Source organism: Phacochoerus africanus, chromosome 16 (genome assembly GCF_016906955.1).
Source record: "Phacochoerus africanus isolate WHEZ1 chromosome 16, ROS_Pafr_v1, whole genome shotgun sequence".
NCBI classification, from domain to species: Eukaryota; Metazoa; Chordata; class Mammalia; order Artiodactyla; family Suidae; genus Phacochoerus; species Phacochoerus africanus.
In genome coordinates, this window is record NC_062559.1 from 25022135 (window position 1) to 25049880 (window position 27746).

The following is a 27746-nucleotide window of genomic DNA, read 5'->3' on the forward strand; positions in this document are numbered from 1 at the left end:
CAAGACGGTAAGATTGTGTTCATGTGAATCTAGGAAGGCCCACTGAATACATAAGGAAGGACCTCAGCTGAGGTTTTGAGGAGGAATGAGATGGACCTCAGGAGATGGAGGGGGCTCTGAAGGAAAAGAAAAGGGAACAGACATAAATAAGAAGTGCTGTCAGAAGTTGGAAGACAGATGATGATTTCATAGGAAAAAAATAGGTAAACTTGTACTAAAGAAAAAAGCTGGAGAGCTGTTCGTTAAGGAGAAGAGGGAGATCATCTAAGATGATAAGGGGGGAGAAGAAATAAAAAGAGTGATTCCAACTAACCTTTATTAAGATCCGAGGGAGAATGGCAAGACTGAAGGAAAAAGGGTAGAAGGAAAAAAAAAGGCTACAGAAAATCCCATTTGGTTACTAAATTAACATAGAGTAGGAGGATTTAAGTGAAAGTAGAACTATGGAAGGAGTTTCCGTCGTGGCTCAGTGGTTAACAAATCCGATTAGGAACCACGAGATTGCGGGTTCGATCCCTGGCCTTGCTCAGTGGGCTAAGGATCTGGCGTTGCTGTGGTTCTGCTGTAGGCCGGTGGCTACAGCTCTGATTCGACCCCTCGCCTGAGAACCTCCATATGCCTCGGGAGCGGTTCAAGAAAACACAAAAAGACAAAAAAAAAAACCCAAAAAACAAACAAAAAAAAGAACTATGGAATATAAATACTGACAGAAAGCATAAGAACAGATTTATAGCCCTTGGGGTCTGAAGAAAGGCCTGAATTAAAATGCTGAGTTCAATTTGTTTGAAAGAAACAGATATCAGTAAATGCAAAGTGCATTTACACTGGGGTGGGTAGCTATGTCCTATCTAATCCAGGTCTTACTCCCTGACACAAAAGTCCTGAAACTCAGGTCTACTGTCAGAGGACTTGAGGACACTGAATTAAAAGCACCACAACAGTGATAATGAGTCAGTGCTGAGTGAAAGATATACTTACAGGCAACAATATTTATGTATCGGTTCTTGTGCTTATTGTCAGGGTGATTGGAGCTGTCTGCTGTGATACCTAAATCAACAGTACAGCTCTGTACCTCCTGTAAAGAAATTGTATGTACAACATTTTAACACAAATCCTTTCAAACAAAGTGCCTTAAAATATACTAAGGAAGATGAAACAAACAAAACAATCTATCCAAAAAAAAATTTTTTTTAATATAACAACTATTTCTTGGCTAAAAGAAAATGCAGTGAAATAATGCCTTACCTGGTAAAACTCTTTCAGTGTCTAATGAGGGAATGAATGCCAAAAAAGTAAAGAAATCAAATTCCACAGCACACGACAAATGAGAAAAAAAAGTGTTCATATTAGGTTTACAATGGAAAACCATGATCATGCAATAAATACATTTGTCTAATACTAACAAAACAGAATGTTTCAAACACTTGCATGCAAATCAAAACTTCTAACAGTTTGGAACCTTAAAATTATGTAAAAGGAAAAAAAATAACACTTTAAAAGGGGACAGGGGTATACTAATATGATGGATTTTTAAAATGTCGATGAGAAAAACCACATATTGATGACACATTTTGACATATGAGTCAGATTTGCTAATATTCAAAATATAATTATATTTGATCATGATAGCGCTATTTGAAACTGAACTAGGGGTATCTTTTTTTGGTTTACTTTGAGTAATTTTAAAGAGTGTGCAGATTCCTATTAGATGGTGTCAAAACATTAGAAATCTCCTAAAAGTTTGAAATCATATATACTATGTCCTTTGAAACAAAATTTAGGTAGCAGTATTTTCTACATATTTAATTAGTGGACCTCTTTTTAATGAAAACTTCACTGAGAAGAGAAAAACTATTTCTGCCATTTCTCTTTTAAAATCAATTAAAATCCTTCTCAGGTATGTCTTTTATCTAAATATATGGGTTTGGAATTTTACATTATCTACTACATATTAAGATAACTTGAAAGCTTGATATTTTTTTTTTCTTTTTGGCTGCCCAACAGCATATGGAATTCCAAGGCTAGGGATCAGATCCAAGAGGTATGCTGGATCCTTAACCCACTGTGCTGGGCTGGAGATTGAACCAGCGTCCTAGTGCTCTCAAGACACTGCCAATTTTGTTGCACCACAGTGGGAACCCCAGCCGGTAATTTTTAAGAAAGTATATAACCCAAACGCAAACATGTTTCATCAGCAAAATGGCCCAGCCTTTCTCAGAATAAGCTTTTAAGGCCTCATTCTGACTTTAGATTTAAAAACAATTTAATGTATAAGCCACTTAAAAGGTGTAGCATTGTTAGTCATTAAGCTAATTATTAAGTTAATAAAAAGTTTTTTTCAATTAGACTGTGAGTTAAAAGCAATGGAATTAAGAAAATACTCTGAGTAAAAATATGAGGTTATTTTATTAATTTAATCATTTTGAACTACTTAAAATATTCGAAATGATTTCATAGTTGTGAAAACTGTGTCTGCCTTTACACATAAACTATCAGCAACTTTTGTAATAAATTGTCTATTTTTCCTTATAATTTTTAATATTTGCAACATTAAACCCATACTTAACATATTCTCCCTTTTACAGCTATGATTTTGTTTGATGTATGCCTGGTAGTTTCTATAAGTTAATACTGCACCACTCAGTAACCTCTATCATGGTAGGAAAAAATAATGTGATGTTTTAAATATATAATTCTTCAGAATATCCCACTTTATTCTCACACTGCTTTCTTATTCAACGTAGCTATGACTTAGATTTCTTTTAAGATTATATTATCTGGCTTCGATTGTTCTGTTTTGTTTTGTTTTTTCTTTTTATAGCCTCACCTGTGGCATATAGAAGTTTCTGGGCCAGGAGTTGAGTCAGAGCTGCCTATGCCACAGCCATGGCAACCCCAGATGCAAGTCACATCTGTGGCCTAAGCCACAGCTTTCGGCAATGCTGGATTCTTAACCCACTGAGTGAGTCCAGGGACGGAGCCCGCATCCTCACAGACAACATTGGGTCCTTAATGCACCGAGCCACAGTGGGAACTCCTCTACTATTTTTAATTTAGTGAAAATACATCATATTTCATTACTCTTTCCCTTGGTTTCTTAAAGCTTTCCAATATCTGGCATTTTCCTTCCCTACATGCGTTCTTATGGATGGGTGTAATGGGGACGGTAATACACCCTGTTGCCAGGATCAGAGCTCAAAGGGAGGTCCTCTGAGCACTTGGGACTGAAGTCAGGGGCAAAAGCCAATGTGCTGCTTCCTATAGGGGAGAGGGCAGGGATGCCTTCAATTTCTGGAATGGAAAGGATATGAGGTTAAAAATCACAGACCTAGGTTTGAATCCCAGTCCTGTTATTTATTAGTTGTTACTTAACTTCTGTGGAAGTTGATTTCACCAACAATATGAATAGAAATAAAAACTAGTAACTTCCAGAGTTGGGTGAAGGTTGCATGTAGAAGCATCTAGTACAATGACTGGCATATTATGGATGCGCAATAAAAGTAACTTGAGTTTTCTGGGTATTACTGTTAACTGTGGACTTAACGGTACCCTATTTTGAAAAATCTCCTTAACTGATACTTCAGTGGGCCATGATAAATTTGCAGTACATTTCTCTGCCTCTACTAAGAGTATTTTATATACAGAATAGTCCTAGAAAAATTTTCACTGACTGTGAGGTTCAAACTTTTTTTAGAAATGCGTATTTTCTTGAGAAGATGGGGTTTTACCCTGTATAATATTTATTATGACTTGTATAATAAGTGCTTATGAATTTACACTGTTGTAATACTTACAATGAAAAGTCTGTATGTCCTTTGACCGAAAATTATGAAATTCAGTAGTTTAATTCATATAATTTAGAAAATTAAAAGGAATAAGCCTTACTAATTCAGATTAAAAAATAAGAAAGAATACGGGAGTTCTGATTTTAAGGGAGAGAATTAACAATGCTTTTGTTTTTTCCGCTAGGGCAACTTGAATTTTAAAATGAAAAATTTTCTAAATTATATGATAACCAATTTTCTAAATTATATGGTAACCAATTTTCTAAATTACATGATAACCAATTTTCTAAACTATATGATAACCATATGATAACCATAATTAAACACATAATTAACTGCAGAAGCAATATTCTTACTAGAAGTGAAAAGGGTTACAATATCATGAAATAGCCTATTGCTGAATTTTTAAAATCTCCTTACTATTTTCCATCTTATGTAAAATAGACATATTAAAATCATACCTCAAATTCTTCAGTAAACCCACTACTTGCATGTAAGTCTGCAACATGCTTTGGAAAGTGCTTTATGGGAATTGCTCCAACATCATCTAAGTGAATAAAAAAATTAGATTGGAAAGGATAATTTCAACAGAAATAAATATGCCTCTCATTTATAGAGATTTATAGAGAGCCTTCTAAAACAACTTTGAAATTTAATTATTCCTATAATCCCGACTGAACGTGTGTTCAATGAAACATTAAGCAACAATTACAATTTCCTCTACATTTGCCATCATCTACTATCAGTCATAATCTGAACTTTAGAATTCTGGTTTGATCAGGAATCTCTTTTCCTTTCATTCTCTCAAGAGAAAAGACTTAATTCTCAATTTTAAGTTATAAACAACACCAAAGCCTCACTTCTTATCCATAGACTGCATCTCTTTATGGATAACTTTCTTTAATATGAGTGGGAGTTGCCTGTAAACATTAGGGAAAACATTCAGAAATAATACATTTTGAATTTTACCATGGACTCAACATAACATAGTGCAATTTCAATTTTACAAAATCGTACAGTTTAATGTCTCTCCATTCAAGAGTGAGATGTTTACATTTGAAGACATTCTTTCCCTTCTCTTTACAAACAATAGAAAACATTTATAAGCAGACTATTCATTAAGGATAATGTCAAAAACCTTTGGGACTTTTAATCTGTAAAATTTCAAGAATTCTAACTTGAAAATATGCTATGTAAACAAAGTCACCGGATCTGTTAATTAATTGTGAAGGGGCCAAATGATTTTACCTGGGTGTGTGTGTGTGTGTGTGTTTTTTTCCTGGAAAGACTTTCTTAGATTAAACATATTCCTAGTTCACAGTGTTCAATTTCACAAGTGATATCTCTGACAAGGAAACATCAAACACATTGCACTAGAAACAGTTATTTACATCAACAGATGTTCAGCATCTAGGCCATTTAATATTTTTAAGCTTCAGTTACCAGGAATTTGTTGATTTTAAAAAAAAATTAGAATCCATCTGTTCTCTTTTAGATGAGTGTACCTGAATACTAAAATTAAATTAGCGAGTGAAGCTTAAGAAACACTAAAGCAAAGGTGTAATTCCACCTTCACACCTACAGAAGAATCTTGCAGGGAGTAGCTTTTATAATTAGATAAGAAAACAAATAAACTTATCCCATCTAAATCATTAGTTCTCCTAGTCAAGGTCCATCAAACCCATGGAAATGATCCCGCACAGCTAACTTTTTCCACAAGCAAACTGATGACTTCTCATTTGCAATCATGTCTTTTGGTAATTTCTTTCACAAATTGGTCTGCAAGTAAGTGAGACTGACATTTCTCTTTACGTTCCGTTTTTACATGATGGGGCGTGCATCTTTGAGAGCCGAGCAGGTGAAGTGAAGAGGTGCCTTTGATCATCATCTGAGAGGTAAAACAAAGGATTTTGGATTTCCTGGGCAAGGTCCTGATTTTTGGATTATTTTATTTATTGTTTGAACTTTGGATAATGTTATGATGAATGTGCATACCCTCGCTGACAGAAGGGTATGTGGAAGACGTATGTTTGAAAGTGAAAGGAACTAAACATGAGAGATAACTGAGAGCCACTGGTCTCAAAATTCTCAATCTGTTAATGAGAAATGATGCTGTACTAAAAGAAATGGACAGGATTTTCATATAAACTAGAAAAACAGAAACGAAACAGTGGTGGTGAAAGACATACGGTTGATAAAAGAAGTAAAAGAGCAAAACACTTTGGATTCCTATGTCTGTTGAGAATTACAAAGAAAATACTTCTCTTTTTAAATTTTTTTTCTTTTTTAAGTCATGAGACTTCAGAAGATAACATCATGTAGACCTTGGGGCTCAAGCAATAACAGACTGCATCTCAGACAATTTAAAAAGAGGCTCTGGAGTTCCTGTCGTGGCTCAGTGGTTAACGAATCTGACTGGGAACCATGAGGTTGCGGGTTCGATCCCTGGCCTCGCTCAGTAGGTCAAGGATCTGGTGTTGATGTCAGCTGTGGTGTAGGTTGAAGACGTGGCTCAGATCCTGTGTTGCTGTTGTGATGGCACAGGCCGGTAGCTATAGCTCCGATTTGACTCCTAGCCTGGGAACCTCCATATGCCACAGGTGCGGCCCTAGAAAAGACAAAAAAATAAATAAATAAAAAGAGGCTCTGGAGAGGAGTGTTTCCTCTTGCTTTCCCTGGCTACCTGACTCTCCATGTCCTCAACTCATCCTTTCTCCTCTAGTACTGCTCCCATAGTTCACACTCTTCTAGGCAACTTTTTTTTGTCTTTTTGTCTTTTTAGGGCTGCAACCACATCATCTGAAGGTTCCCAGGCTAGGGGTCTAATCAGACCTGTAGCTGCCGGTCTACACCACTGCCACAGCAACGCCAGATCCAAGCCATGTCTGCGACCTATACCACAGCTCATGGCAACACCAGATCCTTAACCCACTGAGCAAGGCCAGGGATCAAACCCGAAACCTCATGGTTCCTAGTTGGATTCGTTAACCACTGAGCCACGATGGGAACCCCTCTAGGCAACTCTTTTTGTTGTTGTTGTTACCGCTTTTCATTGTGAAATTTTATAAACGGTTAATTCAATAAGTGTCTGTGGCTTTAGCAACAGTGTGAACTCTAGGGTCAATGAAGGGCTGAACCAAAATGACTCTGGTTAAGTCTTGAATTTGTAAACTAGGGAAGTTCTGATGAAATAGCTGATGTTTTCCCAGGCATTCAACTGTGTGACATTTTTACTTCAAGTATTTCAGGCAACCATATATTCTTTGCGCTTATGATTTTCTTCTACCTTCACCATCTCATAGTTTTTTTTCCCCCAAATGCAGCGAAGAAACCTATTTTCACATATACTCACATAATCAGAAAAGAATTAAACTTCATTCTTATTTTTGTGGTTTTGTCCTGACTCTTTACTTCATTGGTTTAGTCTGACTTTTGTTGTTTAGGTTTCCATTCAAGTCACTGAAACGACTGAAGTATTATCCCTTACTAATTTTATTGCTGTAAACATTTATGTTCTTTAACATATAACATCTGAACAATTATAAATTATTTTGCCATATCACCTGTACAGTTAAGAATGTTCAAATTTGGAGTTCCCGTCGTGGCTTAGCGGTTAATGAATCTGACCAGGAATCATGAGGTTGCGGGTTCGATCCCTGGCCTCGCTCAGTGGGTTAGGATACGGAGTTGCCATGAGCTGTGGTGTAGGTTGCAGACTTGGCTTGGATCCTGTGTTGCTGTGGCTCTGGTGTAGGCCGGTGGCTACAGTTCTGATTCAGCCCCTAGCCTGGGAACCTCCATATGCCGCGGGAGCAGACCTAGAAAAGGCAAAAAAAGACCAAAAAAAAAAAAAAAGGAGAGAGAGAGAGAAAATGTTCAAATTTGATAAGTGGTACACCTGAATGCCTGATACACAATATTTTGGGCAACACAAATATTTACTGACCTACATTGTAACCATTTGTAAAGTATTCCAATGAGCACAAACCCTCCAGCACAGTGCTCTTCATTGAACATCTACCAGCTACTCACAGTCACACGTTAAGCTATTACCTGAAATTGGAAAGATAGGTGTTGGAGGTGTGGATATTACTCGAGGAGACGTACTGTCCTCTAAATAAAAGTGTGCGGTCTGGAAACATTTCCTGGGAAGAAGAGAAAGCAATTTATACTACTAGCTGGCATGGACAATAAGACAACTTCTGAGATGCTTAAACGTTATGACAGAAATGTCCAGAATTCAAACATAAGTGGAAATCCATAAGCTATTTTTGCAAGACTCAGGTATTAAAGAATTTCATGGCCTCCAAATTTATCTCCGTTTTACCTGCACCAAATCCAGAAGAGCGAGCAACTATCGCACATGCTATAATAAGGAGACATGACACTTGAACTTGCAGTTGGTGCCAAGGAGGAAGACACCCCAGTGCCCTAGCTACTCTTCTACCACCGCTGTATACCAGTATGTCCTGCCATCTCCCACAGGACCAGAGTGGGAAAGAAAGGCTGCCAAAGCTATTTTCACTCAATACTTAAATGACCATGCCATTCTGAGGATATTCAGCTGCTAGCAAAAGGTAGCAAATAACAACCATGTAGAAACAAAATTCCACAGTGGTAACATTTTGATGCCAAAAAGTTGGCAGCTTTCTAAGTAAGAGAATGCAGTAATGACGAAAGGAAGTCAGGAAATAATGAGCACATTAAACCAAAAACGGGGGTGATTTCCTCTCAGACAGATGCTAGCCTTGAGGAGGGTTTTGAGACTGAATATATTGGGAATCAATGACAACTATGACCCACAATGTACCTGAATCTATTTTCATTCAGATCAAGAGAGTAACATATGGTATGAGCTCACTGCAAACTACTGAGAAGAGCAAAGAACCAACTGCTGCTATAAACGAATGTAAACCATCCTTAATTTAAAAATGTACATAATTAAAACTGCTAATGACACTTTGATGTGGGTCATTTAATTTATTTGAAATATTACTCATGAGTGGTTAGGTTTAAATAGAAAGATCTGTTTGAGTGAAAATGCCAATCTCATTTTCCATTTAAAACATCCAAGCGACAAGATATTTACCCTAATGAGCTTTAACATAACATTTGTTCTTATGTGACACACTTCAATTGTGGTATTTTTTTACATAATCAGTTCTCTGCATAAAATTCTTCAGTGGCTGCCCACTAAAATTAGAATGATATTTAATTATTTCAGCAAGGGCTGTCAGATCTTCTTTGACCTGGTTTCCCGCCTACTCCAGCACCTCATCTCTGACTCCTGCTCTAGCCCACACTGGTCCTTTCTTTCTCCCTTGAAGAAGCCCTGTCTGTTATCATTTCAGGGCCTTCGCTCTTGTCTCTTTCCCAGCATTTATGCATCGGCTCAAAGGCTACTTCTTGTGAGTCCTTCTCTGACCACCTGAGCTAAAAGTACCAGCTCTTCCGGCCAAGTTACTATTCTTCCCTCTTTGCTTGCTCTGTGGCACTTCTCACTACCTGAAATATGTTACTGATGTGTTTATTTGTCTTTCATGATTTTAGTTGGTCCTCTCTCACCAGGATGTAAGCCCCCCAAAGGCAAGGTACTTTGTCTCAATGCAGTGCGAGTCCCCAGGATCAAGAGCAGTGTTGGGCATGTTGTAGGTTCCCCAATGTACTTATTCAGTGAATTCACTGCTCTAAGTATGAGCAGTACAAAATTATATAGTTTATTTATAAATTGTCACAACCCCCCCCATTTCAAAAGCAATGACGCGCATAGCAAAAAAAAAAAAAAAAAAAAATTGCCCTCTGGTCTGATGGCATAACCTTTGATGATAAAACTTATGAGGCTGTAGGTAATTGAGAGAATGCGAGAATGTCTTCAAGAGAAGAGAGGTAGGAGAAAAAGGAGTAGATGCAGAATCAACTACAATGTAGGGCCCAAGGGGTCCTGAACAAGGTTCAGATCCCAGAAAGTGGAAAGCTCAGGGCAGACTCAGAAGAGGGAGGGATGGTGGCCACAGGTCTCCGAATCAAGAACTATCCCATCGAAAGTCCACATTTGAGCAGCCCTGACACCAGCCTGGAGCGGAAACTCCAGGGCAAGAGTGGCTTATCTGTGCAATCAGGGATGCAGGATATTCTGACATATCGATACAGGGACACTGGGTTTCACACCTGCTTTTCAGATTGCAGAATTAAAATTCTTTTGACGTCCCTAAAATACGGTTACTCAAGCTGGTTGAAAGGATTTCTATTTACTTTTTGATGAATCTTAAGGTTGTAAAATACCTTAAGGGACCTAGTGCAACATCACCGCTGATACGAGTCCCTTCCCCAGCAGCTCCGACATACTAAAAAAAGATCCTGTTTGAATACTTTCAGTGACAAGGAGTTTACTTCTTTATGAAACAGCTTTAGTTACTAGACATTTTCTTAAACTAACTCAAAACTCATTCCCTTGTAAGCATCTCCAAATGGTATGTACCTCCTGTTCCAATGTTATGTGCCTCTTACTGTTGACATTTTTCTTGCATTGAGCCCTAAATCCCCTAATACTTTGACATATTGGCTCCACTTCTGTAGTTTACAGATTTTTAAAGACTATAATACCCCAAATCCTTTTTTTTTCTCTCTTTTTTTTTTTTTCGGCTGTGCCCACGTCATGTGGAAGCTCCTGGGTCAGGAATTGAACCTACTCCACAGCAGCAACCCAGGCCGCTACAGTGACAATGCCCGATCTTTAATCTTCTGAGCCACCAGGGCACTTCCAAATATTTTAATACCTAAACCCTAGCTATTTGTGGTCCAAACCTTTTCGGGCTTTTCTCCTTGAAGTTTATACTCCAAAAATAAAACAGATTATGGACCACCGAACATGCCTTGTCTTGCTCTAACTCAGTATTTCTCCTCCCTGCTGTAAACATGGTTCTCCTTCTGACCCAACTGCTTCACTCAGTAATATGCCAAGCAAAACTTCCTTTTTAAAGACAGCTCGGTGGTATCTCTGAGAAACAGCCTCCCTCTCATTTCCTAAGGAGGCGTTTGCACTCCCATTTCTGTTTCTGTTGTACCAACACAAACTTCCATCCACTCACTTTCCAAAAGATAGCTTCAAAAAATATGCTTGATTAATCCAAGGATGACCTTCACTTCCTGGACATTTTTCTCTCTTATTTTAAATATTTTTAATGGAGTTTCTGTCGAGGCGCAGTGGTTAATGAATCCGACTAGGAAACATGAGGTTGCGGGTTCGGTCCCTGGCCTTGCTCAGTGGGTTGAGGATTCGGTGTTGTCGTGAGCTGTGGTGTATGTTGCAGACGTGGCTCGGATCCCACGTTGCTGTGGCTCTGGTGTAGGCCGGTGGCTACAGCTCCGATTAGACCCCTAGCCTGGGAACCTCCATATGCCTCGGGTGCAGCCCTAGAAAAGACAGAAAGACAAATATATATAGATATATATTTTTATTAATTGATGGTTGGGGTAATCAATTTTCCGTATATTTGTTTTATGCCTTTATCCTCATTACATTTTTTTTAAAACATGGGGCTATGTCTTTTGATTTATGTCAACCCAATTTTTAATACAGTGGCAGGAGTACAGTAGGTATTAAATGTTGAATGTTTAGATGGATTCCCAGTAGCAAGTAAATTCCACCAACCATAAGGTATTTGCCTGTATCCTAGACTCCATTACCTACCTGAGCCTCAAAGGAGATTAACTTAAAATCACAAAACATTTGGGAAGAAGAGTTGGAATATACAGCTAGAGAAGAATGGCTGGCTGGCTGGATGGATAGAGGATGTGTCTGAGAGAAGGGGAAGAAGGCAGCATCTTTTAGAATAGGAAAAGGTAAGTTAGGACTTATTGGTGTTGAGGTTTAACATGTTGCTAATATTCACTGCGGTATCTGGGTAAATATCAGCTTCATGTTTTTCAGGGTTGTAATCAAACATTTGTTGGTTTTAGAAAAAAAAAGTGGTCCAGTAATGTTACTTGCCTTAGTAAATAACAAGGCAATCTTATGCATCATACCAATAAGCCTGTAAGTGAGAAAAATTAAAATAGCACATATTCTGGATGAAGAGCATCTGTATATTGCTTAGGTATATTCCATAGTGTAGTCTGACCTAGGAAGTGACGTTCTGCTTAAAAGACATCATGGCACCAAAAGGCAGCCTGGCACTGAAAGGCATCCATTATGGGTTGGTAGCTCCATTCAAGGGCCCACAAATTTGATTTTAAAATCAAGAGAGAATTTGTATTGCTTCTCTTCCCACTCTCCCCAGCCAGAACAACTGTGTCTATGGAAAGTTCTATTCCACAGAGCCTTCTTTCTTTCTTTCTTTCTTTTTTCTTTTTAGGGCACGTGGAAGCTCTTCCAGGCCAGGGGTCGAATCGGAGCTGCAGCTGCCAGCCCATGCCACAGCCACAGCAACATGGAATCCTAGCCACCACCCACACCACAGCTCATGGCAACGCCGGATCCCCAACCCACTGAGTGAGGCCAGGGATCAAACCCACATACCCACGGATACTAGCTGGACCTGTTTCTGCTGCACCCCGACGGGATCTCCCCCTACAGCACTTTTGATGGAGTGCTGTTTTGTTGAACATACCTCTGGTACTTTTTTAGACTCTAACTCTTTAAAAAGCTCTCCCAAATTTATGCTTTGTCATCTTTAAATAGAACTTTTGGAAAATATCTCTTATGGAAGAGATTTTGCATTTTAGAAACTTACGATTTGGCTCATATAAATTATACATTAAAGCATCTGGAAAATAATTTCAAGGCATATTATTTAATGTATGACACGATTCAATAACCGTGGTCCATCTGTTCTGTATCAGCAGTGAGTGTCTTCACGTCTATGTGCTAAGTGTTGATAACTATGTCTCCTGCTAATTATCACTCAGCCATGAGGAAAGAAAGTGATGACTGTTTTAAACTTGTAGACATAGGTCCTATCAATCAATGTTAATCTGATTATTTAATTTACACCTTTTCATCACCGTATTTAGCATTCAAAGCCAGAAACGTGTAATTATTATTCCATTTTTTGATCCTCATACAAATATGAAACAATATTCATCATGCCGTACTCATCAGAGAACCCCAAAGAAAGTTTGACCACAATCTTAAGGATGGTCTCTTTTTACCCCAAACGGTAAAAAGAGGAAACTGAGTCTTAGGTGGGTAATTCCGAGATATGACCTTCCCAAGGCCCTAGAGCAAATATCAGGCAGAACAAAAAAGGGATCCAGATTTTACCACCTCTGATGTGTCCTGCCTTCCTGCTCTAACATGCTTTCTCTCAAGGTTTACACAAAACTCTAGGACCATCCTGAGTTAGGTAAATTAGCCATGAGATTTTTTAAGGCGTCCTACAGGCTACAGTTTCCACAAAGATCTAAAACGTTTCCAGACTGGCTAAGGAAATCACATTGCTGACAAATGCAGCTACACTGGCATTTGAATAATTCAAACAAACCCTGAAGAATGCACCAACATTGTCATTTTGTAATTCAGCAATTAACCCTCCTAATGTATTTGTATCACTGGTCTCAGAAGGTATATTTTGAAGTGAATTAACTTCAAATGGTTGTGAGTCGGACAGATACGTTAAGTTTGAAAACGGGTAAGTAAGAGGAACGAATCCTATCAGGATATTTGATCGTGTAAAGTATATTCATAAAACCCTGAGTATTCTTACTTCAACACTCTCAACTCAAGTGACATAAGTGCTATTGTGAAGGAAAGAGAAATATTTGGTGAGAAAGGAGAAACTTTATTGAGGAAGGTCCAATTAATATATTCCAACTTGTAATTTTATCTTTTTTCTCTTAGATGAAGATGTACTTTCATCTAAGTACAGATGGAATGAACTATTAATAATACAAGATAAAAACCACTCTAGATTTTAATTTTCCATGAAATCTCAAATCATATTAAAAAAAGACACTGATTTTCAAATCTGTATAAATTAAAGTGGGAAGATTAAGTAGAGAGATTAAAAGACATCCTAATTATTTCAACGTTATAACTATAAACAATCTGACATCTTGACTGAAATTTATTCTAACGTTATTTGCAATAAGCAGAATTTGGTCCTATTTTTCATCCTATTTTATACTTGTTTAACCTCAATTTCCATTAATTTCAAAAATTGGCTTGGAAAGGAAAATCAGATTAGACAGAAAGCAGTAATCTGAACAAACATGATATCAACGTGGGTAAGAAGTCTGGCTAACAAGCCTTGTGGGGAGTAGGAAGAAAAGCAATATGAATTATTTTTAAGTGAACATTTATGGACTCAGTGCTGTGTTCATGGTACTCTGGTCAGCAAGGAATATTCTGTAAAATGAGGCACTGGCAATTATAGGAATCCCTAAGAAAGCAGTTTTGTTTGCATCTTATGGACAAAACAGACTCCCAACTCCTGTAGGATAACAAAAGCATGACCTATTCTCCATAGTCTGCAGTCTATTTACTCTTCCCTAAAAGATGTCAGATATGAAATACAGTTGCTCTTGGAAACATTCTACCTTAGCCAACCAATGTAAACCTGGCAGCAGCTCCCTGAGGCATGCTTCAGTCTCAGACACAACCAGCGCTTTCCTGCTCCCCAGTCTTCCTATCTGCTGGGACCCTACGTGGTAACCCTTCTCTCTTAACTCTTTTTGAATCCTACCCAACCCAAAGCCAACATTTTACCTTTACCCTGTCCAATCTGACCTACGAAGATCCCTTGTTCTCTGTAGTCCCCTGTGGTGTAGTGCGTTAAGGATCTGGCATTGTCACTGCTATGACTGCCGTGGTGCAGGTTCACTCCCTGGCCAGGGAACTTCCATAGGCTGGGCGGGGCGGGGCAGGGCAGGGAGGCCGCCAAAGGGGAAAAAAAAAAAACAAAAAAAACCTTTTCTCTGATGACTCTTAGCATTAGAGATTTAAGCTGCCTTGCATATACTTTGTGTAATATTTTATACATTCTACATATAAAGTGCTTTCTCCCCAATAAGCATAAATTTCTCGACAGCAGTGACTCTCATTTGTTTGTCCATTCATCCATTCATTCATTTTTAAAAATACTTTCCCCACAGTAGTTAACATATGATTCAGCACATGGGAAACAGTTAATAAACATAGTCAATGTTTTTGAATAAGAGAGAATATATTTTGAAACTGTACCTAAAGAGTGGTGATATGAACTTATAAAAAGATGTTGCTAAACATAGAGGAATTATAAATCTGAACAAACTTCTCTTTTGAAATAAAAATATAAGCTATGCCCTTTCTTAGTTTACAGGTAAGATTCCTTAAATATCATAAAGTCTTTGTTTTCCAACAGACACAGTTATAACACTTATACCGATTTACATGATGCCCCTAGTAAACATTAATTGGCTGTGTGTTCTGCTTGCGATAAAATGGGAAGCTTGCAATGGGTCCAATTTTCATTGTCATTTAAATGTTTCAATAAGTTACTGATAAGAATGAGGCTATAGCTCATCCTCAAGGCAGATAACAATGAGTTAAAAAATTCCATGCATCTTAATATAGCTATTTATTTTCTAACTATATTTTAATGCTTGATGTTTACTTTCATGTATGGGTTATCATTTTTTTTGTATTAGTAGGCAGTTGATACGTATCTTGTACAAAATCCACCACTATAAAAATATTTTTTACTATATCAAAAACTATGTTTTCCAAAAGAATAACTTTTAAAGTTCAAACAGGTGAAGAAGCATTTAAACTGAGACGCTTAGACTTATGTTAAATGCTCTGAAATGCATGCTAATTAGATTAACATGGAAATGCAACTGTCAAAACACCATATAAAATATTAAGTGAGGCCAAAGGTCCTCCATTTCATCTGAAATTGTTTGTTGCAAGTATGAAGAACAATGGAGACTTTTACTATTATGTCTTTGGATTCACAAATTCACCTTACTCAGAGTTACCTGGATAAGTGAACGGCAGCTCTCAAGTAAAAGGAACTTTGAACATGTTTTGAAGAACATTCAGGAAAAAACAAAAAACAGGCAAAATCTGAGCTTTATGAAATACATTTTCAAAACAAGCACTCAACTTACCTCCAGTAGATGAGAATACCCACAAGAACCACTAGACAGATAAAAGTCAGGGCTGACACGATCACAAGGGGTATAACTGCCTTCTTCTCCGATTCCAACCCCTCAGCTAGACCAATACGAGACTCATGGCTACTATTACTGGCCTCTGTAGTCGGAGAAAATTGAGAAAGTTGATATTTAAGCTTGAGGAAAAGCACGGCATTTTTTAACCGAATAACTGCAACCTTCATTGCTGTTTCTTACCTTTAAAATTGCGACTCTATGAAGCAACAAATGTCTAGGATTATAAGTGAAAACACAAAGCTTAAAAAGTAAGGCAGGTTTCCGAGTTGCAAAATGAGTCACAAGTATGAAATGTACAGAGTAGGGAGTACAGTCAATAAGTATACAATGTCTTTTATGGTGACATTTTGAAATGTAGAGAAATATCAAGTCACTCTGTTGTGTAACAGTGACTAACACAGTGTTACAGATCAATTACATTTCAAAAACAAACTCTTCATAGAAAAAGAGAAAAAAAAGTAAGTCAGGTTATCAGAGCTGAAGAACTGTAATATTCCAACAAAGACTGACACACAGGAAGAGGTGCTCTGGCAAGAAGTGAGCATAATATTGCTTTAAAAATCTTGTTAAAAAGGGAAATAGTGTAAAAATAGGAAACCTATTCAGTTTTAAATAAAATGATCAAGAAAAACAATGCTCTTCCTGAATCACTATATACAATCTCTATTTTCCAAAATTAATTGTAATGGAAATATTTTTTATCTCACAAATTAGGTAAACACTTATGAGCAATTAATAATTTCAGGAAGAGAGAATCTTAGGATAAACCTTCTACGTTAGGATAACCCTCCAGTCCAGCAAACAATTTAAAATTTAAATGTAGGTTGCTTTTAAGATGTTATTTTGAGTGCTCTTCTTACCAACTCTTTCTCTCTAGCAAAAATAAAAACACTATTGGCTGTGAATTGAAAACATGCACAGATCTAAGAAACTCTTTTTAAATATGCAAGTGTAAATTATGAAAAAGTCCAACTTCTGTCCTTGGGTCAGTTTCGAAAGATGGAAAATAATTATTTTTGTGACAAATGAGGTGCATTATTGTTCTAGGATTTTCAACAACTAGAACTATCATTGTTAAAAACAAACAAACAAACAAACAAACCCCACAGACTTCAGAACTGCAGGGTGTCAGTGGCCAGTCACGATTCTTCCCTTCGACTCTGAGGTGTGTGCAGTGGGTAACCAAGAATGACTGAACATTAGAACCAGTCTACGAGCATACCCATGATATGTGGACCCTGCTACAAAGTAACAGCCCCTATCCTGTTTACCTGGAGAAGTTCTGGAAAAACTAAATTTAAGTTCCTCTTCAGAATCTACATTGCTAGAGTTCTTGCCATGGCACAGGGGAGATGAATCCGACTAGGAACAATGAGGTTGCAGGTTCGATCCCTGGCCTCACTCAGTGGGTTAAGGATTTGGCGTTGCCATGAGCTTGGGGTAGGTCAAAGTCTTGGCTCGGATCCTGCGTTGCTGTGGCTATGGTGTAGGCCGGCAAATGTAGCTCCGATTTGACCCCTAGCCTGGGAACCTCCATATACTGTGGGTGCGGCCCCCCCCCCAAAAAAAAGAATCTACGTTGCTTCCTACACACTTGGTACATTTGGTGCTTTTATACCAGGTATCTTACTATTAGTGGTATGAGACAACAGGAATCAATGTAATTGAACATATATTTAAGAATAAATTTGAGTCAAAAATTCATAACTATAGCATTGAAATATATTGGAGAGAGCTTAAGATTTAAATGATAGCTTCCTTTTGTAAGGAGAGATGATGCAGAAAGGATCAAGAATTTAATCCACTCATTTAGAAAATGCATCAAAAGATTATAAATGACAACCAAATTTCTCAAGACGTTCATTTTTATAATTACAGAAGAATTTGCTAGAAAAAAAGTGGAATTCAAAGTTGTGACTAAAAAATCATTAAACTGTAAAAATAGTGAGAATACTGTCAGTCAACCAATCCCTTAGCTGTAGTTAATATTCCTGTGAGAGAAGGCTGAGCTTCACCTTCTATCATGTTAATCATATGCTCTGGTCATTACATACGGTGGGGAGGCTCATCCAGAAGCCTAAATAATCTGATGGTGCACATACTGATACTTCCTTATGAAATTTAGGAAAGCATCTTGTTTTGTACGCAATTGTCTTCACATTTTTCCACTGTAACTTTTGTTACCTAAATAGAAAGTCTGTAGTTAATAAATGAAATAATCCACTTAGCAAAGTCCCTGGTACCTAGAAATTACAAATGGAGGTTAGTATTATTATCTATTTCAGTCATTCTTGAAGTGTGTTCCCCAGAACGGTGGCATGGGCAAAGTCCCAACCATCCCAAATCTACAGAATCAGAAGCTCTGTGGGGTAAGATCCAGTAATCTGTGTTTTAACAAGTCCTCCTGGTGATTCTGATACACATTAAAGTTTGAAAACCAATGATATCCATTAACTTATATACAAAGAGAGCGGATACAATTACACCTGTCTTCAATGGCCACAAATATTCATTGCCATATGTATATAGATGTGCATATACTTTATATACATATGTATCTAGATACATACATCTCTCTTATATAAATGTATGCGCACATATATGAGATATATCTGATCAAATATGTGACAGATACGTAAGATATATAACACATAACCTATGTTACAAATTACCATACATATGTACATCCCATACGCACTATATACATGCAGTATACACACACATGCACACACACAGAGTCTTGTGTACAGATTTTTCTCAAAAGTTCTGAGAGGTCTGATTTTAAAACAAAAGTTTTAATTGAGGAGTGAGAATGATAAATTTATGGTAATTACATATTATGAGGCCTAGGTATTTTATACAAGATGAGATGCCACATGAAAGTACAAACAATCAACTGCTTTGTATACTACTATACAAACTAGGAATAACTAGTTGTATTGATTTTTATATTCATTAGTTGAGATTAAAATACCCTTTTTGATATGGCGCTGTGGTGTATGTGAGTTACCTAAGTGATAAGACAAGAATCTACTAATAGATAATTAGGAAATAAAGAACTAGGATTAATATTCTAAAATGCATTTTGAGAATAAAGCAGAATAATTTTGGTATTACAAATTAAACATTATATATATTTTATTGTTCTTAGTCATGAAAGCATAGTATCTAAGAGACAGATACCCATAATATGTTTCCAGTCTCATTTTTGTATTAACTCCCTATATGACTTTGATCAAGCAATTTAGTATCTTTGGGTCTCAGTTTATACATTCATAAACTGCAGATACTAATATTTGCTTTATCTATATTATTTTGAGGAGTATGTCCTGTAAATTACTCTACATTCTAGAAGTAATTTACAGGCAAGTTTCAGAATTACTCTATATGCATTCTATAAAGAGGCATATTCAATTACTGGATAAAACAGATTACGTATGATTTTTTATACACATGTTTTTAAAACAGGCAAGAATTTTCTAATCTTGTATGATTTTATTTACTTCATTAATTATGTTACTTGATGATGTTGGATATTATATTCATATTATTTTTTCCTCATTAGTGGGAGAATATACTCTTCAATTAAATCTTATTAGTTCATTGAAGAGAAATTGCTAAGTTTTAGTCAATAATTTCAGGTTTGGGATTGTACTATGTATAGTCTTTTAGAGCAGCATAATCTAGCAAGAACATATAGATGATGTCACTACCCATTAAGAGGGAAAAATGGATGGATTTCTGATGTTTTCTTTTAAAATAAATCTAATAAAAATTTAAAAACCACAAGTACTATAATTGAAGACAGATAACAATTCATTTATATGGTAACACTAATGAATATAGTGACCCATGAATTCTTTCCTTATGCTCACATACCAGAGCATAAGTGTTTAAACTGGAATGTAGTGTTATATAGGTATCAAGTCAGTATGTAGAAAAACTCTATGTACAAACTTTTAATTGCTGCTGCACTGAAAGAAAAGTATATAGCTAATTCAAGGGATGGAGATAAGAAGAAAAATATCTTTATGAGATTGGTGTCTATGCTCTGGATTTAAATACCCACGTTTATGCAACAGAAGTGCAAGATGTTACTTCAGCCTATCTTTTGACTTACTCTTGAGATTTAAATCTTGCCCTTGCTAATTAAAAAAAGGCTTAAAATTTAATAAAAGCAAATTATAAAACTCTTCTGATTAATGCAGTGAATTTATCTAGTATTTCACATGCTTAATGGTACTGAATTTCCCTTTTTTTCCCCCATTGGCATCTAAAGCAAACATCTGTATTATATATGCTGCAAGTAATCTGCTCAAAGAAACATCTGGCTGATAAATTCATCTGCATAAAATACATTAACAAATGAAATGCATTTCTACGGAAAATGTTCTAGTGTTGTACACCTTGTCATGCAGTATCTATACATACTATGCATATTAATGCCTGTTATTTAATTTCTTAGAAAGGTGTATAACAGCAAGTATGAAGTAGGATGTATTTTGTTAGTTCACACTGCCCTCTCTAGGCAACATTAAGGTAATCAAAGACAATTTTTAAAAACTGAAGTCTTAAAAAAAAAAAAATCTTACCATTAACTCTGGAAACTTAGCAATAGAACTTGTTTTTAAAGCTCCCAAGCTGGTGTGGATGTGCAAATTACCTAATTCCTTTCCACTGGGTGGGTCAGAGAGAGTGCATCTATCATATTACTACCAACGTTTATAATTCATTTTATAATTTGATAGAATTATTTTACAACTTATTTTAGAAGATGAGTAAACATTAAAATGAGAATTATTTAAAACACACTCCAATCTATCACTTTAAAAGCAGTGTACTAAAAATGTATTATGCACACACAATTGCTCCCTCATGTAACAGGCATCTTGTAGAATATGAAAAAATTAACAATAAATAAAAATCATTTTACCTATTTTGGAGAGACTTAAATTAAGGACCAAAGCATGTTGAATATTCATTTGAAATAATGAAATCATACTTTAAAAACTGTAAATTGATTTGTGAATATCTTGATTTTTAAAAAAGATGATGGCCATTTTACCAAATTTCTCTTTCCATGATTTCTCTATTTTTTGAGGAAGAAAGCCACCACACCTCAGTCTATCCCTTGGCTCCATAACTAACCTGCCTCTGAAATGTTGAATACTTCTGAGTGCCTGCTAGTAACTGTCGGTGTTGAGGACCGTGGGGATCCAGGAGTTATTTCTGAGTCACCTGCTTCTAGGACCCCATCACCATCTCTTTCATGAACATCTGGAAAACTGAAATCTGTGGAAGTCTCGTTATCATTAAGGCTATCTGAGGTACCTTGCCCTGATCCACTCTCTTCATCGCTTGTAAGAACTGCCCAGGCTTTAGAGTCTGGGGTGAAAGGGAGGAGGGCATTACCAGTCTCAATGTCATTTTCCTGTTCTCCATCATCGTGCTTTCGAGACGGCACATTTGTTGGTGATGATTTACCAAGACTTAGGTCTACATCAGTCTGACTGTCCTTTGTTACACCTGTGACTCTATTTCCTTCTTCCGAATACTCAGGGAGGGAATATGAGATTGGGTTATTCTGATCCACACGACTGTTTTCCTGGGTGTCTGAATCATTCATGACCTTTTCCTGCGACTCTCTATAGGAGAAGCATGACATACACTTATTTTTGGACAAGTCGTCTCTATCGCTTTCATCATAATCGTCATCACCATAATCATCAATATCGCCATTGTCACCACCACCCGCTAAATCGGCGTCAGATCTGGCACTTTGCATCAGCTCAGAAGTAGTTCTAGAAGGAAAAAGCAACTTGGTTGTGGTTACCGGGCTGTCTTTGTTGGGAGAAAGAGCTGTAATGGAAACATACACATTTCCTAAAGGAACCGAATGATCAGCAGTTACAAATGCATCAGCAACAACTGTGGGAATACCAGCCAGTACCTCATCAGTAAGAGAACCCTTGGTGGAGGTGAGGACTTCGTCAGAAAAAACAAGCTTATTTGTAAGTGTGTCTGGTGGTGCATCAATTGATAAAACAGGAGTAGCAAATGCATGCCTTCCTTTTGGGGGAAAAGCCTGGTTAAGCTCCAAATTGGCCGTTTGGAACAACTCATCATGACTGTACAATGAAGGAACCACTTGCTGGAAACTTTCGCTTTTATGCAAAACTGGTTCAAAATATTTTTCACTTGCATAAGAAATGGTTAAACCTTGAAGTGAAGCAGCGTGCATATTAGAAGTAGGCGATATATCAGAGACTGGTACAGATGTAGAGGGCAGCGGGTTTTCACTTGAAGCAGAATTTGATGCCATGAGATGCAATACTGTAGAACTAATTTGATCAGCCTTGGGGGTTTCAACCAATTTTGGATCACTAGGCACAGCTGGAAGAGCAGTTTTAAGCAATGTGTCAACATCAGCCTGAAAGGAAGGTTGCAGCAACACTTGAGTGCTAAAAGAAGCTGAGGGCTCATAATATAAGAGCTGAGTTGAAGGAGATAATATTTCACTAGATGCAGGGTCAGAGGGTGCTGGCTTTGAGTTTGCACTAAGCACAGGTTTAAGAGAAGTATCACCAAATGCTTGAGATACAGTGTGTGAAGACTGAACTGAAAAGTTATTTTCTGGAACTTGACTAATCTCGTGATCAAAAACCTTAGTGGCAGCATAAGCAAGATGCCCTGGAAGGATGCCCTTTGTGCTAGAAACAGAAACAGGGGATTCTTGTAAAGACGCATTCAACTTATATACATGATCATACAGGTTGGGTGTGACTGTGCGTTCTGAAGGGTAAACCAGGTGACTGAAAGAAGAAATCTGCAGTTCAGTCTCGTTTCCATTTACTACATCACTTTTAGGAGGCTGCTTGTTATTGTCACCAAGTATAGATGCTGGAGACATAAATTCAGCTACAGAAACAGGTGAAGACATGTTAAGGGCTGGCAGGCCATCTGGGTCAGGTAAGAGAAATTCACTATCAGAGGAGGCTCCAGACCACTCCCCGTCACCAGAGAGGCCATGAGTAGGCTGCAGCAACGATGTGGTCGGGGTTACCAAGGAAGACGCGGGCACCGGTATGTGGCTAGGGCTGCTAAACAAGGACCCCTGAACAGAATCATGCACAGGTACTGCTGAGCTGTAAGAAACAGTGAGGAGGCGTTGGGAGCCCTCATTATTAGTTAAGGCATAAGAAGGTTCAGGCCCTGAAGAACGTGCATGCATCATGACATCACTGCTGGACGGTTCGACGTGAGAAAACACAAGCATTTTATAAAGGACACCAGGTTCACTACCACCAAGCTCCAAGGTCTCCGAAGCAGCGCGAGTAGCGGTCTGATGTGCCGCCACATCAGAATATTGAGCAGGGCTGGGCTCTACTAGCAAATCACCCCCAGCCACCGGCAGAGAAGCATGCAGGGGCACCTTATCGCTCTCAAGAGCTGAAGTAACTTGTGGAAGGAGCTGAGACACCGTATGCACATGGTGAAACGATTCACTACTGAAGGAAGCAGAGGAAAATGGAAGCAAAGGTGCGCCATCATAGGAAGACAGGATGGAGTCAAATGACACATCGACACTGGGAAATACAGGCGGAGCATGCAAGGCCGAATCACTACTTGAAGCAGCAGGGGTAGTGTTGAGGATCTGACGGTCAAGCAACAAAGGGGAGACTAGAGGAAAGACTCCACTACTGGAGGAAGGTTCGAGAGGTGTCTCACCATTGTATACTGGTTGAGTTGTCTGCGAGGGCACCACGTGGGCGGTGGGCACCGAATCATGTTGTCCGGAGGAGGCAGTAAAAGCATGGGGGGTTACCTCGGTTGGGAAGTACGCCAAGGTAGAGTATTGTGGCATTTCCAAATCTGTGACCGAGGGACCCTGTGACACCACTGGGCCTGGAGAAGAGGACTCCGTTGTTTTCTCAGATTCGTCACTATCTATCTCAGTGTAGTTGGTCTGGAGAAAGCTCTCTCTACCTGATCCAACATCGGGCTGTACTGTCACATCCGTAGCATGAGGAAACCACACGTTTCCATCAAGGGAAGGATCCTTTAGAGATTCTTCTGAACCTGATGAGGCTGAGTCTTCCAAAGCATTTCTCGTGGTTTCTGGCAGAAAGTCATCATATGTGACAGCCTCTGGGTTCTCTGAAGAAAGAGCATAGCCAGGGGATGTGTTCTCAGAAATGAATGGCACAGCAGACGTCACAGGACTGGAGCCCGAAGAATCATCGGCTCCTGTGTCGAGCTTGAAATTGGTCAATAAACTCTCTTCCTCAATGGTATCGGTAGACACTTCTTGAGATTCGGATATAGAAACTGTAGGTAAAGACTCCACAGTCCCAGACAAGTTCATCTGTGGAAATCTGAGAACAGTTTTGGAGCCGTGACTCAAAGAGGCTGAAGTGCCTCCCAGAGTGAGAGGTGGCAGCTGGGTCACGGTCTGTGAAGTCAGAGGCACTTCTTTTTCTGGAGCCGATTCAGTGACTGGATGGAAAGTGGAATCGACAGATGAGGTGGGACTCTCACCCTCTGCAGAGAATTCACTTCCCCTCGCTGGGGACCGGTTAGTCTTGGCCTCATTGTATTTAGTTCCTACACGGTTGTAGTTTGTTGTGGTAGGAACCTGGGGCTCCTTTCTCCTTATTTGGTTTGTGACACTGTCTCTACTGGGATTGACCACAGTGTCTTCTTCAATGCCCTTTCCCTCTTCTTCCTCCTTGGAAAAGCAAATAAGCAAAGATTGAATGTAACATAAGCAAATGTAACATAAGGAATGTAACATAAGGAAATAAGAGAAAAAGAAAATCTTAGTATCTTCTATTGCATTATCCTGTGAGTCTACACTTGTGAGCTCTTGGTACCTTCTCATAAAGCACCACCCCACAGAAGCCATGTCTCTACCTTATAAACCATTATTATTATTATTATTATTATTATTATTATTATTATTATTTTGGCTTCATCCTCAGCACGCAGAAATACCCAGACCACAGTGCCATGTAGTGACAATGCCAGATCCTTAACTGCTAAGCCATCAGGAAACTCCCCTTATAACTACTACTATCTACCCTCCAGGGAGAGCAATTAAACTTAATAAAAGCATCTTATTTACAGCTTCTTTTATTTTATTTTATGGGAGGAAGTAATTAAATTAATAGCACAGCTTTGAAAAGAAGATACAGTGTAGTGGTATTTACTTATTGAGTGTTATTTATTTAACATGGTATTTTTTTTCTTGTGTTTATATTTCTCTGTTCAGTTCATCTGGCAACAAGCTAAATAGCAATTAGTTTCTTGTAATATGAGGTGGCAATGAAACAACTTATTTCAAGGACCAGAGTAGCTGTATATTCAGAGTATGTCATTGTATATATTAAGAGTAAATCACAATTTTTAAGCTGTCATAAGAAGAAGGTTTAGGACTGAAAGAGCTTTTTATTTTGTTTTTGTTTTAAATACCTCGTCTTAGGATTTACTCTTAGATTTAGGCAGACATTTAAAGATAACTTGTCAAAAGATGCTTCTGGTATTAGTCATTTAATTTTGTGTTTTCTTCAGAAATACCATGCAGGTGACCCAGTCTTTCATGAACACTTAGTCACTATAACGGCCCAGGAGTGATCTGGCCAAAACCCATCGTTTTGGGGATTTTTTTTTTTTTGAACTGTGCACTTTATAGTATGTCTAATTATATGTTTAGAAAACTAAACTGCCAAATGTATCAAGACATGATAGCTTTCGTCCACACGGAACATGATTCTGTCAGTTTCTTAGCACTGTCATCTATTAGAGATTTTAAGGCCATGTTTCTTAAAAAAAAGAAAGAAAAAAGTGACTGAATACTAATTAGTCAGTGAGAACCTGATTAGTATCAGTAGAAAGAACCTGAGTCTTTAGCCAAGTGTGCTCATCAACTTTTGTCTCATACCTGGAAAGCTGCACTGTATGAAACACGAACTTTCAAGTAAAATGACTACATCATTATCCAGAGCTTAATTATTTAGCTAGTTTTAGGTATCTTTAGTTTTAAGGCATATGTGACAACTCTGAGGAGTGAGTCATCTTTCATGATCTGGATTGGAAGAGGATTTGAGGGGAAATGCCTCCAATATGGATATTCAGCTCCCTATTTAGGCTTAATACCATTTCAGATACATTCCAAATGCTTGCCAACTCTATCATTTATTCCTGCATGAATCAATGAAGGTGACCGAGTGTTTGTGCCCCCCCCCCAATTCATATGTTGAAACCCTACACCCCAAAGTAATGTTCTTCGGAGGTAGGCTTTGGGGAGGTCATTAGTATTGGATGAGGTCATAAGGTCGAGCCCTCCTGAATGGCATTAGTGCCCTTGTATTAAGAGTCATGGAAGGACTGCTCCTGCTCTTCTCTCTGCCATGTGAAGACACATAGCCTACAACCTGGAAGAGGGCTCTCATCAGACCCCAGCAGTGCTGGCACCCTGATCTCAGACTCCCAGGTTCCAGAACGATGAGAAATACATTTTTGTTGTTTATAAGCCACCCAGTTCGTGGTATTTTGTCACAGTAGCTCGAACTGACTAAGATACGAACCAAGGATTTGTAAAGATAATTGCTTTTTCCTGCCTTTGACTTGATTCTGGTAACCATTTCTAGGTATATTCACAGCCACGTGCATGTGCACAGGGGCTTGAATGCAAACACACATGCAGACATCCTTACAGCTGAGTTCTGTGAACTTTTGTTGAAATGTGGATTGGTCATTTTGGGAAAATAATCTCTTGTAAGAGAGAATTACCATAAAATAAACAAACTCCTGAGGTAATTACACATGTAAAAACACAATCTAATTGCTATTTATTGCTAGATAATGACATTGGTTTTCACATGTTGTCAGCTCATACACACATATGTTCTTAGACACATTTATACTATCACTAAAAATAGAACCTGGATTTAATATATAATCTTGGTTAAAATGAATAGCACACTTGGGTTTAGGATGAAAAAGAAGATACATTTTATATTTTAAAAATTAAGACAACGTTAAAATCTATAAATATTCTTAAATGCCCATTTACCTAAATGACATTGTGTTAAGACATTTATATATATTTAATATATAATAGAAATAGTCCAAACAGAAACAATCAAATTAAATGGGCAAAAGAATATATACAATTTATACTTTGGCTGATATTTATAGTCAACCTATCAATCATTCATTAAGTTAGTTAAAAATAAGCTGTAGCAATATTAAGAACTGCTAAAATATGATTTTACTCTTTTAGAAACATCTGAATATGAAAAAATTCCAATTTGTGGCTATAGTTTATAGCTATCTTTTTTTTTTTTTTTTTTGCTTTTTATGGCCGCACCTGCAGCGTACAGAAGTTCCCAGGCTAGGAGTCAAATCAGAGCTGCAACTGCTGGCCTACACCACAGCCACAGCAACATGGGATCCGAGCCACGTCTGTGACCTACACCACAGCTCACTGCAATGCCACGGGATCACTGACCCACTGAGTGAGGCCAGGGATCGAACCTTCATGCTCATGGACACCAGTCAGATTTGTTTCCGCTGCACTACAACAAGAACTCCAGCTATCATTTTTATAGTTCATTGTTTTTTCATTATCAACAAACCTTTTCTCTCTTTTTTCAATTATACCAATTAGTGTGTCATCTAGCTTCTTCATAAAAAATCATATATAGTACATGTTTATCTACAAAACTCGGCAACTAATCCCACAAACAATGAATAATGCAACACTATATTTTTATTGATGGAACATCTGAAACCTAACCAATCCTTCAA

General features: G+C 37.8%; 1 protein-coding gene across 2 annotated transcripts in view; it reads right to left on the reverse strand.

The window, feature by feature from the left end:
* The window catches only part of PTPRZ1 (protein tyrosine phosphatase receptor type Z1), a 181335-nt gene that overhangs the window by 28875 nt on the left and 124714 nt on the right, over positions 1-27746 (reverse strand). The window contains exons 12-17 of one of the 2 annotated variants that reach the window (XM_047763544.1): positions 23664-24663; positions 15873-16017; positions 7839-7930; positions 4247-4332; positions 1246-1266; positions 979-1075 (exon numbers count right to left, since the gene is read on the reverse strand). In XM_047763544.1, the coding sequence (XP_047619500.1) occupies positions 979-1075; positions 1246-1266; positions 4247-4332; positions 7839-7930; positions 15873-16017; positions 23664-24663 (1441 nt within the window). The remainder of the gene's footprint in view (positions 1-978; positions 1076-1245; positions 1267-4246; positions 4333-7838; positions 7931-15872; positions 16018-23663; positions 24664-27746) is intronic. The other variant, XM_047763545.1, reaches the window with a different exon arrangement.